The sequence below is a fragment of the Lontra canadensis genome, unplaced genomic scaffold, assembly GCF_010015895.1.
Source record: "Lontra canadensis isolate GAN:19392208 unplaced genomic scaffold, GSC_riverotter_1.0 scaffold17, whole genome shotgun sequence".
NCBI lineage: Eukaryota > Metazoa > Chordata > Mammalia > Carnivora > Mustelidae > Lontra > Lontra canadensis.
In genome coordinates this window covers 23,354,646-23,369,804 of record NW_022631011.1, presented here as the reverse complement: position 1 = coordinate 23,369,804, position 15,159 = coordinate 23,354,646, and the positions used below count along the sequence as shown (strand labels likewise).

Genomic DNA, 15,159 nt, shown 5'->3' with positions numbered 1-15,159 from the left:
GATTAGGCTGAGGTTATGGGTTTGGGGAAAGAAGCTCGCAAAGATAAAGTGCCATTTTCATCACATTATGTCAAGGGTACATTTTGTCAACATGATTTATGGCTATTGATGTTGGCCTAGATCACCTGGTGGGGGTAGTATTATCTCCATTCTTTCCCCCACTTTCCATACTGTGGGAGAAAGTCACGATGCTCAGCTTACAGTTAAGGAATGGGGAATTTGCTCCATCTTCTTGAGGATAGAGTATCGGCATAAATTATTCAAAATTCTGCATGCTAATTAGTCTCTTTCTTCCAGCCCACTTATCAATGTATTCAGTCCTTTATATCATTATGCACTCATGGATATTTGTTTTATGTTGAGTTATAATCCAATACTACTTTACTGTATTTCTCAGATTGTTCCAGTTTTGGACCTCGGAAGCACCTTCAGTTGCTTCTTGTGCCCCTTTTACATACTCTCATTATTGTGCCTTTTTTTAAAAGCATAAAATAGGGTATTTTCTCTTTTCATTGTCATAAGCACCTCTTAAATTTTTTTTAAGGAAGAAATTAGTAGAAAAGACGCTTCTAGAATCCAGTCATTGTTTAATAATTTTTACTTCCCACCTCTAGGTGTCCTCATATCATAAGTGGGAAAACCCTGAAAGGCTGTATCACTGAAAACTATTTGTACTTCGTAATTTGAGCTGACTGTGTGTTTCTTTTTGCCACAGAAATCACTCTGAAGTCCTCTTTCTTCTGTAGAAAATCCTGCTTTCTTCAGGTGTTCTCCACACTCTGTCCTCTTGACTCTGTATCTGTTAAGCCCAGAACCAAAATTGTATTTTACCCCTCGATCTCCCTTTGCTGCAATGTATTGCTTTTAGAAATCTCATCAGAAAAACTGTGAGTTTTAAGGATTCATCAGCAAGTATGAGGTAGATGGGTGCCAATAGATCATGGCTATCAGGCAGGGGCTGGTGTGGAAAGTGCCGCTTGGATTCAGCCTGCAAAGCTGGGTAGTAGGACTTGGGGAGGAGGGCGCTGTGGGGTGGGGAGGAAAAAGGCAGTGAAGAAACAATAGGAGTGTCCTACATTAGACCAAGGGAAGGTGAAACATTATGAGTCAGAGAGATGTTAACGTCGATGATGAAGGGGCATCAATTTCGAGTCAGGATGGGTTTTAGTTCCATCTTTTCCAGTTACAGAATATTTGAACTTGGACCATCTTCTTAACCTTTATGGGCCCTCATGCCTTATTTACATACTAAATAGATTATTGTTACCCAGTCTTGACTCACAAATTTCTTTTTATAGTAATATGTAGTTTTTTGAACTCCTTAGGAATTTAAAACTCAATTCTGTCACCACATGGGACATGATAAAGAACTGATTTTAAGTATAAAGTATTTATTTTAGACCAATATGTTAATATACTCTTTGATCTTATTCATGCATATGAGAAAAATTATCTACATTTAATTATTCAGTAATTGTTACTTAATTTATTCAAAATTGGTTTTATAAGAAAAAATATATTTCATTGACAAATTCAAAAATAGAATATAAGTTTTCAGGGAGCTAAGTGTATTTAAGTGTTTTCCAGCATCAAAAAAGAAAAAAAAGCCAAAAATCTACTTTTAATACCTGTATTTTAGAATTTTTATATTTTGGGATTAAAAGGGTATATTAGTATATTTTTATAATTTTTACTCTATATGATGAAAAGGTTTCTGGCTGCTGCTTGCAGAATTTCTGCTACTAAAAAGGCTGCAGAATGAGGTTGGCTTTTCCCTCTTAAATGAATAGCCAAATTGGATTATGATCACTAAATTTTACCTTGACATTTTTTTTGGGTGTCCTAGAAACATATTGGTGCATTTCATATAATTTTATAATTTAATGAGTGGCGTTGGGATTGAATCTAATTTTCATTTCTAGCAAGAGCATCTTTAGACACATTTCTAAAATGACTGTTCTCATTTACACAATCAGTGCTCCCTGAGTTTCCCATCATTAACCAACAGTGTATTATGAGTATAAATTAAGCACCATATTAATACATATGACTGGTGATAAAAACAATTGTATGAAAATGAAAGTCACACACCGATATGGGGTTAAAACAAGTAAGTCCTGAGTTCATTCGGCGAGTGTCCACTATCCCCACACGTGTAGTAAGGAAGGCCCTCGGAACATTGTTTTAAAAGTAGGATATAAGAATGATTATTTATTAGTTTTTAGAAATTGATAATGGTATCTATTTGAGTTTGACTTATAATTCCAAGTATCATGGAATACCTTTATAAATTCCTGGGAGTTTGATAACTACCTGTTGGGAGATGCTGGTCTTGAGGTTCTCTATAGCTCTGATGTTCTAAAAAGCTCATAATTTAATTTGCAAATTTATATAAGTTGGTACAGATTCATCGTTTCATCTAGTCCATTCTTTCTAATGTGGTGTGAGTCAAAGTTGTAGAAAGGTCGTATTGTTACTGCTTAGTGACAGACAGTTCCCCAGGCATCCTGTTTTCCATCCTTTGGGTGATCATGAACCTCTCATCACTGAGTTTATCTATACATTTTGGGAAGATACATGATCTGCCTTTTGGAACAAGTCATGATGAAGGCGCTATTTCTTTTTCTTTCTTTCTTTCTTTTTTTAATAAAGATTTATTTATTTATTTATTTATTTATTTATTTGACAGACAGAGGTCACAGTAGGCAGAGAGGCAGGCAGAGAGAGGGAGGGGGAAGCAGCTCCCCACCGAGCAGAGAGCCCGATGTGGGGCCTGATCCCAGGACCCTGGGATCATGACCTGAGCCAAAGGCAGAGGCTTTAACCCACTGAGCCACCCAGGCGCCCCAAAATAGCACCCAGGTGCTATTTCTTATGGGAAATGTGTTTCTAGGTTTACTGTCTACACAAATTAATAATTTCTTTGGTTAAAGAAATTAGTGCTTCTTTTAGGGCTTTAAAATGCCTCCTAGATGGACGCCGGGGTGGCTCAGTCGGTTAGGCATCTGCCTTCAGCTCAGGTCATGATCCCATGGTGCTGGGATCGAATTCTGTTCTGTGCTCCTTGCTCATTGGAGAGCCTGCTTCTCCCTCTGCCTATCTCTCTCTCTCTCTGACAAACAAATAAATAAAATCTTTGAGAGAAAAAATAAAATGCCTCCTAGATTTAACATTTTAGAATTTGGTTATATGTCTATGTTCACCTCGCATGATTTTAGATCTGGGTTATAATTGTTCTTAGCTTTTCTTTTGCCAAGTTGCGTAGTATATTTTTGGTCTGTTTTTATATAGTAAACTTCCACGTCTGACATTCCTGACATTACCGAACCCCTTATGTAACCTAAGACAAGTTCCCTAATCTTTCTGAGCCTCAATTTCTCCATCTTGGAAAGGAATTAGTAGTTGTTGGGAGGATTAAATGAGATAATCTATACAGTGGTTAGCACTATACCTGACTTACATTAAATGCTCCGTATATTTTTCTGCCATCGATATCATCATTTTCCCACTTTTAAACCTGTGAGTCCTGTCCCTGCAATGGGTGAGGGCAGCAGAATTTTTTTTTTTTAGGGGTTTTATATATCCATAGTTTCAAAAAAAAAGTTTGTAAACTAAATAAATAATATGACTTACACGTACAAATGAATATTTTGCAAATACATAGATATTGTGAATAATAAAATATAGATTCATTCAGAATTGTTAACGAATTCACAATAACATTCTGCTATTGTTTTTCCTCAATTCACAAACACTAAAGTTAAATTTGAAAGTTTTTAGTGTTAAAAAGTAAGATTGAAATGGTTGAACCTCATTGTTTTATCATTTTAGCCCTTCTTCTGTTGACTTCTTCCAATTCCATTATGTCTGCTTTTGAGATTTGATGAGCCAAACCATATGTTTGGATGTTGTTTTCTTACTATTTCTCATGTACTAACTGATGACATCCAATTGTTTGTTGGCGTTGGGTTAACATCATAATATGAATTGATACTGGAAGAATTTAGCATGATTTATTCCCTACTTTGTTCTGGACATTGATGATGATCTCCTCAGGTTTGTGTGTGGAGAGTTAGATGTCCATCCTTTATCTTCCACAACTTTCTGAAATAGTATTTATCATACTTTTGTTCACCCTCTTTGGTTGCAAGTGAAACCCAGGCCAGCTGAGATTAGCCTTAGGTGGAATGAAGATAGTTGATGAATTCTTAAGCAAAATGTTTCACAGTCAAACCACAGGAAAGGCACATACACTGGGCTTCAGAGGCCCACACACTGCCAGAACATTCTGCCTCAACCTACTATCTGCTGACCGTGCTGACAGACTTCTCTCAAAAGGCAAGGAACTGAGCCACAGACCAAACTAAGCCACACTCTGGCTCCATGTTCAGAATTCCTAGAGAAAAGGCTTTGAATGCCCTAGTTTATGTCAGGTGCCCCTGACTTATCAAATATCAACTATCAACTTATCAACCAAAAAGGTGGGATATTATAGTGACTAGCTTGGATCAGGTGCCAGCTCCAGTCAATCTAGAATATCACAATTCTCCAAGAGGAATCATATAATTAGAGTTCAGGGAGGTCTGATAATCTCCCGGAAGATGTGAAATGGGTGCTTTGCAGCAGAAAATAGCTGTCCTCTGTAATATTGTTTTGTGTCTATTGGTTCCTTATATACTCTTTCAACTAACTGTAATGCAAGCTCTTAGAGGAAGGTATGTTTGTTCAACTCTATCCCCCAGCCTAGGGCAGCATCTGTTGCAAATGATTTTTAAGAAATTGTGAGCTAATGAATTAGTGTGATATGTTATGGTACACAAAGTGTTAGGTAAGGTTTTATCATGTGTTGTCATGTTGTATCTCATGAAGATTGTCCTCATGTTGTATCTCATGAAGATTGTCCTCATGTTGTGTTGTATCTCATGAAGATTGTCCTCACAATTCTGGATTCTAGTTCTGGCCATTCATTTATGGGCCACCAAACTCAGAGGTACAGTCTCTTCCTGGGTGAAATGGAAAGCCTCCCTTTTCTATGACAGAAGTCACCATTTACAGAAGTGAACTTGCACTGAAAGCATAAAAATACTGTATTATGTGCACATAAAAATTACATACATTTTTCAAAGTTTCCTATGTATATTTTTCATTTGCTTACTTGTGGATCAGAAAATACAAAGTCATCAATGTTGGCTAACCCTGTCAGAAATACAACCATTTGTGTCTTTTCAGCTCCACTCAGAGGGGCACATATGATTTGTCTTCTGGTTGGAGAATATGGACTTTAAATTTAGTCCTTAATAGTGATTCCTATGGGTAAATTCACTCTCCAAATGGGTGATAAGAAGATAGAAACCTTCCAAACATTTCACTGTGTCCTTTTTTTACTGGGTTTTAGGTTTTTGTCAAGCGGGAAAGGATTTGCGTTTGGTATCTCTGTGTATGGAACAAATCGACATCCCAGCAGGATTCCTCCTGGTGGGGGCCAAGTCTCCCAATCTTCCCGAGCACATCCTAGTGTGTGCTGTAGACAAACGATTTCTACCAGATGATCACGGGAAAAATGCACTTTTAGGTGAGTATTCCACACTTATCAAATTCCTTCTAAGGTGAAGGAGTCCAACTACAAATTTATTTTTAAATTATCACAGAATTTTCTCTTTAAAAAGTCACAGAATTAGTTGGGAATTCTATAGTTTAACTCAGGTATGAAACATCTTTTTCTTTTAGTAACTTCTCAAAAATTACCATTTATTTTTTATTCATTCTCAAAACACCCACCTTGAAGAGACTTTTCTAAACCAGGTTTAAAGGATGGCATTAGGTTTATCAAAAATTAATACTTTGGGGACATCTGGGTGATTCAGTCTGTTAAGTGTCTGCCTTTGGTTCAGGTCATGATCCCAAGGTCCTGGGATGGAGTCCCATGTCGGGCTCCCTGCTCAGCGGCGAGTCTCTTTCTCCCTTTGCCTCTGCCCCTCCCCCTGTTTGTGCTGTCTCTCTTTCATGCTCTCTCTCAAATAAATAAATATAAATATTTTTAAAAAGTTAATACTTTGTTAAGCAAAGTAGGATTAATTCTTTATAGAGTCATTGATTTGGACCTGATGTCAAATCAACTCTCAGTTATTCAGCTGCAGATTATCCACTTTGTATCTTATTGCTAGTTTCTCCACACCACCCATTATTCCTAACTACACTTGATTGATGTGATTCTCACTTGATATTTAGCATGAGTTCAACCAAAGTAACTAAGTATAGGTGATATAAAATGTGTAACTCTATCTCAGAATTGTTTCATTCTCTGGTATTACTTTGAGTCTGCGCTTTTTTCATAATCTAGCTTCATGGGAAATGAATAGTGGATTTATTTTTAAATTAATATTAATGATTAAGAAGATAAAATGTCATATGAGGTTTGTTGTTTTCTTTGCAGCTGTGTTTCTCTGGAGTTTCTTTTGTTTCTCAGAATTTCTCTAAGTATAGATGCAATCATATGCTTTTGGTGCAAATAACAATAAAAATGAAAAAGAGAGAAGAGGACAAAGAATTCAAGAATTGTGTCAGTTCTTTTTTTTTTTTTTAAAGATTTTTATTTACTTATTTGACTGACAGATCACAAGTAGGCAGAGAGGCAGGCAGAGAGAGGGAGAGGAGGAAGCGGGCTCCCCACTGAGCAGAGAGCCCGACATGGGGCTTGATCGATCCCAGGACCATGAGATAACGACCTGAGCCGAAAGCAGAGGCTTTAACCCACTGAGCCACCCAGGTGCCCCAAGAATTGTGTCAGTTCTAAGCTGTGCTTGTTTAGTTTGATGCATTTTTCCTAGTTATACAGTATTATCGGAAGTTTAGAAATACGTACATCAGTATCTTGAATCAGAAAGTAACCTTGCCCATGCTTTATAAAGGTTCCTTACATTATATTTGAAAGTCTTCTCTTGGTGCATAGGAAAAGAAGTGATACTTTCCATAAGGCTTTCATAAAAACATGTTAATTTTCTTTTCTTTTAGTGGTTTCGACCAGATGGTTTAACATAGAAGTCTAATGGTTGTTTATACATTAGCAAAGAAGTTCCCAAGTCTTCAGTTGTTCACACATTTATCCAACACTATGTGTTCCAAATGTACTGTGTGACAAAATCATGCTAAGCTGTGATGTGGGGACACAAAAATGTTAAGACACAGAACTAGTAACCCAGTTGGGTTGTGTTATAACAATTTTGGGAAACTTCCTTTTAGCATTTTAAAAGCATCATAGCGTCAGGGAGCCTTGCTGGCTCATTTAGAAGAGCATGCAACTCTTGATCTCAGGCTTGTGTGTTTGAGTCCCATGTTGGGTGTAGAGATTACTAAAAATAAAAAGACTTAAAAAATATACAAGCATCACAGTGTCATCAAATGGAATATTTAACATGTGGGTCTGACCACAAATAGAAAAATCACTCATGATGCCTTCTTGCTTAGTGATTCTTCATGACCAGAGGAATCCTCCTAGAATGTGTCATAGAAAGAACACAACAAACATTATCAGAATAATAGGTTTCATATTTATAGATAAGCAGGTATATGAGATCAAAGACCATGAGTATTGGGAGTTGGAACCAAGGGTAAAATGCTGGGTTTACCACTTAGTACTTTCAGAACTGGGGCAGGCTTCTTATCCTCTTGAGGTCTCAGACTCTTCATCTATAGAACGAGGCCAATGATGCCTACCTTGCAGGGTTATAAAGATTAAATAGTGATGTTTATAAGGCACACATCCACCATAGTGCTGAGAACGGAACACTTGTTCTTTATATGGTAGTTATTCTGCAACTGTGTCATATTTACTCATACCCTTATAGAAATGGAATTCTGCTTACTTTCTCTAGCCTTGTGAATGGACATAATTTTTTACTAACTACTTTCCAAATTGAAAGTATAGTGCAACACAAGGGTTGAAGTTTTCTCTTAGATAAGTACATTGTTGAGATTTTTATATGTTCAGTCTCTGTTGCCTAAAAGTTAATATCCATCCAACATTCTTACTGATGATAAATTATTTCAGTATGCATTAAGATATAGTGGGAAAAAATGTTAAGCTTCAAATATACTTGCATCCTGGTGGATTCCAATATCAATTTGTTTGACTTTTTATATAAATTGTACAGATTCAAAAGACCATGGGGGAATCGATTAAATATATATTGATCCAGGGGCGCCTGGGTGGCTCACTCAGTTAAGCATCTGCCTTTGGCTCAGGTCACGATCTCATGGTTTTGGGATCGAGTTCCACATCAGGCTCTCTGCTCAGCAGGGAGTCTACTTTGCCCTCTTGCTCTCCTTCTGGGCTCTCCCTCTCTCTCTCAAATAAAAGAAATAAAATCTTCAAAATATATTGGCAGTTCATTCATGTGTCCCAAATCTACCATGCACTTGGAAGACTAGAAATGTAATTTGGCTGTAAGAAGCACAATTTTTTCTGACAATGACAACAAGAAATTTGAGCAGATAAAATCTCTCTTGAACTAAGGTTAATACTGAAACCATAGAGAGTTTTAAAAATGAGCTGTAGCATTCTATCTCTTTAATATTATTAATTCTCATCATTAATGTGCCACTTCGGTAACTGAAGATTGTCCAGTTGCTTTGCTTTTCTTCCTCTCACGCTCTCTTGCTTTTCACCTCAGAGAACAGGCAAAAGAAAAGAGAAAAAAGAAAACCTCACCTCGGTAATTTGTTAATTCTAATTCTCACACTACATCATTTATGAACTATTTTGATCTATCCAGTAGATCTGCTTGGATCTTTCAGGGGGCACTGTCTTTAAGTATTTTTGCTAAAGTGTTCTTAGATCATTTTACTGTGTTTGGGTGCTTCATGCGCCTTGCAAACCAGGCAATTTTCCATCAAGGCCTGACAATCATATGACAATGTAAGTTATGTGTAGGCAGTGGTTTTGTCTGCTTTGTTCCATGCTGAAAACCTGGTACCTGAGACAGTGCCTAGCACATGGTAGAGTACAAGTATTTGTTGGATAGCTGCATGCATGCCTGAAGAGATGGATATTAGATGGTTTGGGGACTTGGTGAAATAGGCAGCCATTGACAATTTTTTTTTTAATCTCCAGCTCTAAGATATTAGATAGCCTAATGCTCTCAAATGCAAACCATCTCTGAATATATTTTAAATAATTTATGAAGTTACATTAATGTTTATAACTCTATAAAGTCACCTAATAAACTAATTACATAGAATTACTAATTTTATGTAAGTGATCAGAAATTACAACAATCTCTGTCCAGTTTTGCACAAGATGCTCAATAAATATTGCTGAATAAATAATAATAAATTGGACTGCCATTTCTAAATGTTCAGACTTGATTGTCAGCATTCTGAGTTAGTACATTGTGAAATACTCGATCTTTAATCCTGGTGACCTTTCTCTTCTCTCCTTCTGTATCTTTATTAATTATGTGACTGGTTGTTTTGGGATTTAAAAAGAGTGTATCACTTCACCAGTAAATTTATTTTATTTTATTTTATTTTTTAAAGATTATTTATTTATCTGAGAGAGAGAGAGAGAGAGCACGAGCAGGGGGAGGAACAGACAGAGAGCTGCTGAGTGGGGAGCCTGATGTGGGACTTGATCCCAGGATGCTGGGTTTGTGACTGGAGCTGAAGGCAGATGCTTAACCAACTTAGCCACCAGGCACTCCAGTAAATTTATTTTAAGTTAGTTATGTATATAGAAGAATACTGTATGTTTGGAGTTTGGAATGCCCTTTCCCATTTACACCTTTCTTGTCCTTGTTCACTACATGGCAGTACATATGTTGTGTCCTCATCAATCAGAACCAAAGGAACTCGCACTCTTTCTATGCAACTTTGCTCTGTGTGTTAGGGGGTTGATTTCCAATTTAGCGAAGGATGGCCTCTCATCCTCTTAGTCTTCTCCATTTCTTCTTTCTGTGCCCCCTGCTCTAAGCAGGTCACTGAATGTTTTATTTTGTTTGAGTAATCTGAGTGAGAATTGTTTGGATAGTAGATCTAAAGTAATAATAAGCTGATTTGAGTACAGGAAAGTGAAGAAAGAGAAACTGGGACTCAGGGAATTCATGTGAGAAAGTACAGCTCAATCTCATAGAAACTGGAAAGTTGACAGTGCCTTGGTTTGCCCATCACTGTCCACACTTTCCTATCTGCAGACCAGCTTCCTCTTCATGGTTCTCAGTTTGTGCTCTCCCATCCCTTAGCTGACACAGTGCTGGACATACCCCTAAGCTGGGTTCTAATTTTATAAGACCTTATAAATCCAGGGTATAGTACCATCTCACTGATTCTTTCTGTATTTATTTTAAAATTCCAGGAGATTCTGACTGTCCCAGACTGGGTCAGATATTAGCACAGTCTAATCAGCTATGGCATTGAAGGCAATTCCACATGGTACACAGGGTAGAGAACCAGGGCCAGCAGATTCTCTAAGAGGGATGTGTATGGAAAAGGAATAATGGACATCTCTAGGACCAAACTTTTTCATATTTTTATGTCAACCATACAAATTCTATCACTTGATACTATCCATTCTGTTTCCTTAATCATTATCCTTTTAAGGCAGAAATTAAATTACTGTCAGTCTTTATAAATAACTTTGCTAAAAAAAAAACTTGGGTTTTTTCCCCTTGAAATTAAGAAGTGATTGGGTCAAAAAGACTGAATATTTCTATACTTTTTGTATGTAAAAATACTGTATCAGCTTACAAGTCCAGCAGTAACTTTGATTTTCCTTCTTTCAGGGTTTTCTGGAAACTGTATCGGCTGTGGAGAGAGAGGATTTCGGTATTTCACGGAATTTTCCAACCATATTAACTTGAAGCTTACCACCCAGCCAAAGAAGCAGAAGCACTTAAAGTACTACCTAGTCAGAAGCTCCCAGGGTGTACTGTCGAAGGGACCTCTTATCTGCTGGAAAGGTAGCACCAACCTCTGGGAGAAGAAGGGAAGGGAAGGGAAGGAAATGAGATGTTACAGTAATAACAAGTGGCCAGTACACGGTTCAGGTAGATAGATAGGTAGATAAATATCCCAAGTTCAGAAGGCTATCCAAAGATGTAAAGCTTTCTGACAGGTTATTTGACTAGCTTCTTCCTATTTTTTTAAAAAGATTTATTTATTTATTTGACAGAGATCACAAGTAGGCAAAGAGGTAGTTGGGGCGGGGTGGGGGGGAGGGGGTGGGGAAGCAGGCTCCCTGCTGAGCAGAGAGCCCAGTGTGGGGCTTGATCCCAGGACCGTGGGATCATGACCTGAGCCAAAGGCAGAGGATTTAACCCACTGAGCCACCCAGAAGCCTCTCCTATTTTTAATAGAGACTACCTGGGTTTTAAAAAGTGCACGTCTCTTGGTCTCTTGGGAGGGTAGAGGGCAGACAGACTCTTTCCAGCTCTTCTGGCATTTAGAGAAGATCTCAAATCGTCATTTTCCTGGTTAGATGCTCTTTCTACTTTATTTAAGATCTTTGGTAATTCTCATGAGTATATAGTTTTCTGTTTTCATTAGAACTACATATACTTTAGGGGCACCTGGGTGGCTCAGTGGGTTAAAGCCTCTGCCTTTGGCTAAGGTCATGATCGCAGGGTCTTGGGATAGAGCCCCGACCCGAATCGGGCTCTCTGCTCAGCAGGGAGCCTGCTTCCCCCTCTCTCTCTGCCTGCCTCTCTGCCTACTTGTGATCTCTGTCTGTGAAAAACTTAAAAAAAAGAACTATGTATACTTTAGAACAAATAATGCTTTCTTCACAATACCTGGGGAAATGCACTATTAAGTGGGTGGAATTTTATTTTTATTTATTTATTTATTTTTTTAAGTTAAGAAGAACTTAACTAACTTATTTATAGAACTGAATCCAGTTGAAGTCTCACATCTTCATGTGATTGATAGGATTTGCCACGAATTTTATTATTCTAATGCAATGGAATATCTAATCTTTGTTTTTGAGCAGTTACTTAGGTATTGAGATTTTAAATTATTACTATTATTAAAGGTGATATAATAATTGTCTTTAATGTTTCCATTTGTTGTCTGTGTAAAATTTTGACCTGACCATGAGAAATACCATAATGAATCCAAATTATAACTGCAGATTTTCCTCTAAGTCTTCCACTGTAATTACTCTTGGTTGCATTTGAAATGACACTAAATAATTCCTTAGGAAATGGCTGCATGTTCCAAGACAGGTACAATAATCCTTTTGAAGTCTTACATTTAAAAAAAAATTTAAATATTTTATTTATTCTTTATAGTTTTTTAAAAAGATTTATTTATTTATTTAATGTGTGAGCAGGATAGGGGTAGGGGGAAGGCAGAGGAGCAGAGGGAGAGATGCTGACTCCCTGCTAAGCACAGAGCCAATTTGGGGCTTAATCCCACCCCACAATCCTGAGGTCATGACCTGAACTGAAATGAAGAGTTGGACACTTAACCAACTGAGCCACCTTGGTACCCTTAAAAGATTTTATTTTTAAGTAATCTCTGCACCCAATGTGAGGCTTGTACACACAACCCTGAGATCAAGAGTCACACGCTCTACGAACCGAGCTGGCCAGGCATCTGAGGCCTTGTATTTATAGCAGTTGGTTAGAATTAGAATTGTGTATGCATGTATATATACAGATATGCAGACATATATTATCAATATAAATATATGCATATATTACACATAACGATATCCTTTCAGGCCAAAGTACAGTAGCTCTTCAAGGAAGATCTGAGCACTGAAGTTTATGGGAAACTGCTTCCAGCCCTTGCACATATCTGATAAACTTGGAAAGTCTCTAAAGTACCCTCTATAAGCAAACTGTCATTTGAAACCATTTATATTTCTTTTTCACATGCTACCTTTGAAGTCTAATACATTATAACATGTAGTATAATTTAGTTGGAAGCTACAGCCCCATGGGTTATCATAGTATTTGTTATCTAGCTCAGTTCAAAATATTATTAAAGTATTACAGGAGAGCTCCATTAATACTGGCTTACCTAAAGTGAAGCTTGGTATTGCATGATCAGAGATCACCTTGAGTATTATATATCTATTTCCTTTAATAAAAACTAAGAATGTTAAGAATTTGAGCATTTAAAATTTTTTTCTTCTACCTATAAATTTTTCTTTGGTTCAGCTTTTGGACATAAAGTCGAGGTGAGAATGTTGAAAGCAGCCTCCATGAATTCTAGGTTCCTGTTCCACACTTAAATCCATCCTGATAGGAGGTTAACTGACACTTGAAAGCTTATTGGAGATTTTATTTACACACACACACACACACACACACACACACACGCACACATATAGCCATCCAATATTTTAGCCTCAGTCTTATCCATAAAACAAGCATGATTATATTGGTTATGAGTAATTTTTCTCCTGGTAACTAATCTGTGAAGAACAAAAGTCTCATCTTTTTTTCTTCGTCCTTCTAAACATGACATGTGGCCTTAGGAAGACAAACTGAATTCACCATCTTGAACATTCTATTGGAATCAGAATTTGAGGAGGGGGCATCTCTGATAAGGCATGTGGTTGCCCCTTAAGGAGCCGCAGTTTATTTTATAGATTATATAGATTGCCTTTCCATCACCTGTTTTAACAGAGGGCTGGTCTCCCCCCATAATGTGATTCTTACTCCTTCCCAGAATGTAGAAGCCGACAATCCTCTGCTACTTGCCACTCTATGAAACCAAACTCTTCAGTATCGTCAACTGTGACTCCGGAAAATGGCACAACCAATGGATACAAATCAGGATTCATTCAGACAGGTATGGGATGTTTTCTTTTGGAATTTCGAGCAGCAGATGTATATTCAGTGATGCATTTAAAACTTACTGTGGACTGGTTTGAATAGAAATATTTTTAAATGGAGGTATTACCCGAGTTACTATTAGAGTAAGAAATTAGGTCAAACATCGGACCTTTCTCTAGAAGAGCTGGACAGTGGGCAATAGGTAGAAATCCAGACATGAGGAAAGTCTGTGTCATAGCTATCAGGTGGCATATATTGGGGACATAACTTAGGAAGATGCGAGTTCCAGGGTGGGGCTCCAAACTAAGCCCACAGAACATTCCAGGGTGTATGGCACCCACTAGGATACTAAGTAAGGTCCCAAGGCAGGACTAAGGATTGCAACGGAAGAATCCAGGATCAAGTTTTTAGTGGTTCAAGATAGAGGCTTGGTTACAAGTAACCAGATAAAATTTTAGTGCCTGAAGCGGGGTTACGGTATCAGAGCAGCATCAGCAGAACCGCCACTCTGACACTGAGCAGGTAAGTTTCTAGTCTAAGGCTTCTGAAAATTCCTCCAGTGTAGAGGACAGCACTGGCCCAGGCCCTGAGGGCAGGATAAATCTCCAGGTGGGACTGCATGTTTCCAGGTGGCTGAAGGGCTGGAGGGCTGTAACTGAAAAGATCACTGCAGATAGTATTTGAGAAAATTATTTAGAACCAGTCTAGGTTATATCTTAGGCAAGAAGAAAGTATTTTAAAAGAATTTGTGAATTGTCTTTCAGTTCACTTGTTTTTGGTAAAGTACCCATTTTACTCATCTGATATGTACTCTTCACAGTGTATGTGTTTGCCAGTGTCCTCTCAACAAGTTGAAAAAGGCTGTCTTCATCCATTTCACTACTTAGCATTCCTCTTTCAGATTCATGTGGAATTCTAATGAGCTGGCAAATTGTTTCTGCTTGCTTTTAAGAACTACATAGTTATTAGAAGATGTTAGCAATGGTAGCTATGATAGAAAGCCTAACTTTATCTGGGGCTCTTCTTGCTCTGTGGCTGCACTCAGCTAAGTCTACTTCATCCAGGATTGTAAAAATCTGATTTTTAAATTGTCTGAGAGATTTAGATAGAGGCTCTAAGAGGAGAGAGCGTATCTCTTTAGAATGAGAGAACATCATGTTACTAGGTATTCAAGAAAGAAAATGTTGGCACTTGGCTCTTGGCATTGAAACATTAATTAGCTTTCATTACAATTGCATTTCATTATAATAATGATAAACCTGTATGTCTCTCCTAGAATTTTATTGTGGTAATTTGGTTGATTTCCTTGTATATTTTCTTCCATTGGACCTCGGGCCTAGGGAAGTGTGATTTTAAAACTATAGTATTTAAAAAGTGAATA

General features: G+C 37.5%; 1 protein-coding gene across 6 annotated transcripts in view; it reads left to right on the top strand.

Annotated features, from left to right (window-relative positions):
• Positions 1–15,159, top strand: part of GREB1L (GREB1 like retinoic acid receptor coactivator) — a 269,159-nt gene that overhangs the window by 144,957 nt on the left and 109,043 nt on the right. For all 6 annotated transcript variants that reach the window (XM_032859791.1, XM_032859794.1, XM_032859789.1 and 3 more), the window contains 3 exons: positions 5,396–5,572; positions 10,776–10,952; positions 13,672–13,794. In XM_032859791.1, the coding sequence (XP_032715682.1) occupies positions 5,396–5,572; positions 10,776–10,952; positions 13,672–13,794 (477 nt within the window). The remainder of the gene's footprint in view (positions 1–5,395; positions 5,573–10,775; positions 10,953–13,671; positions 13,795–15,159) is intronic.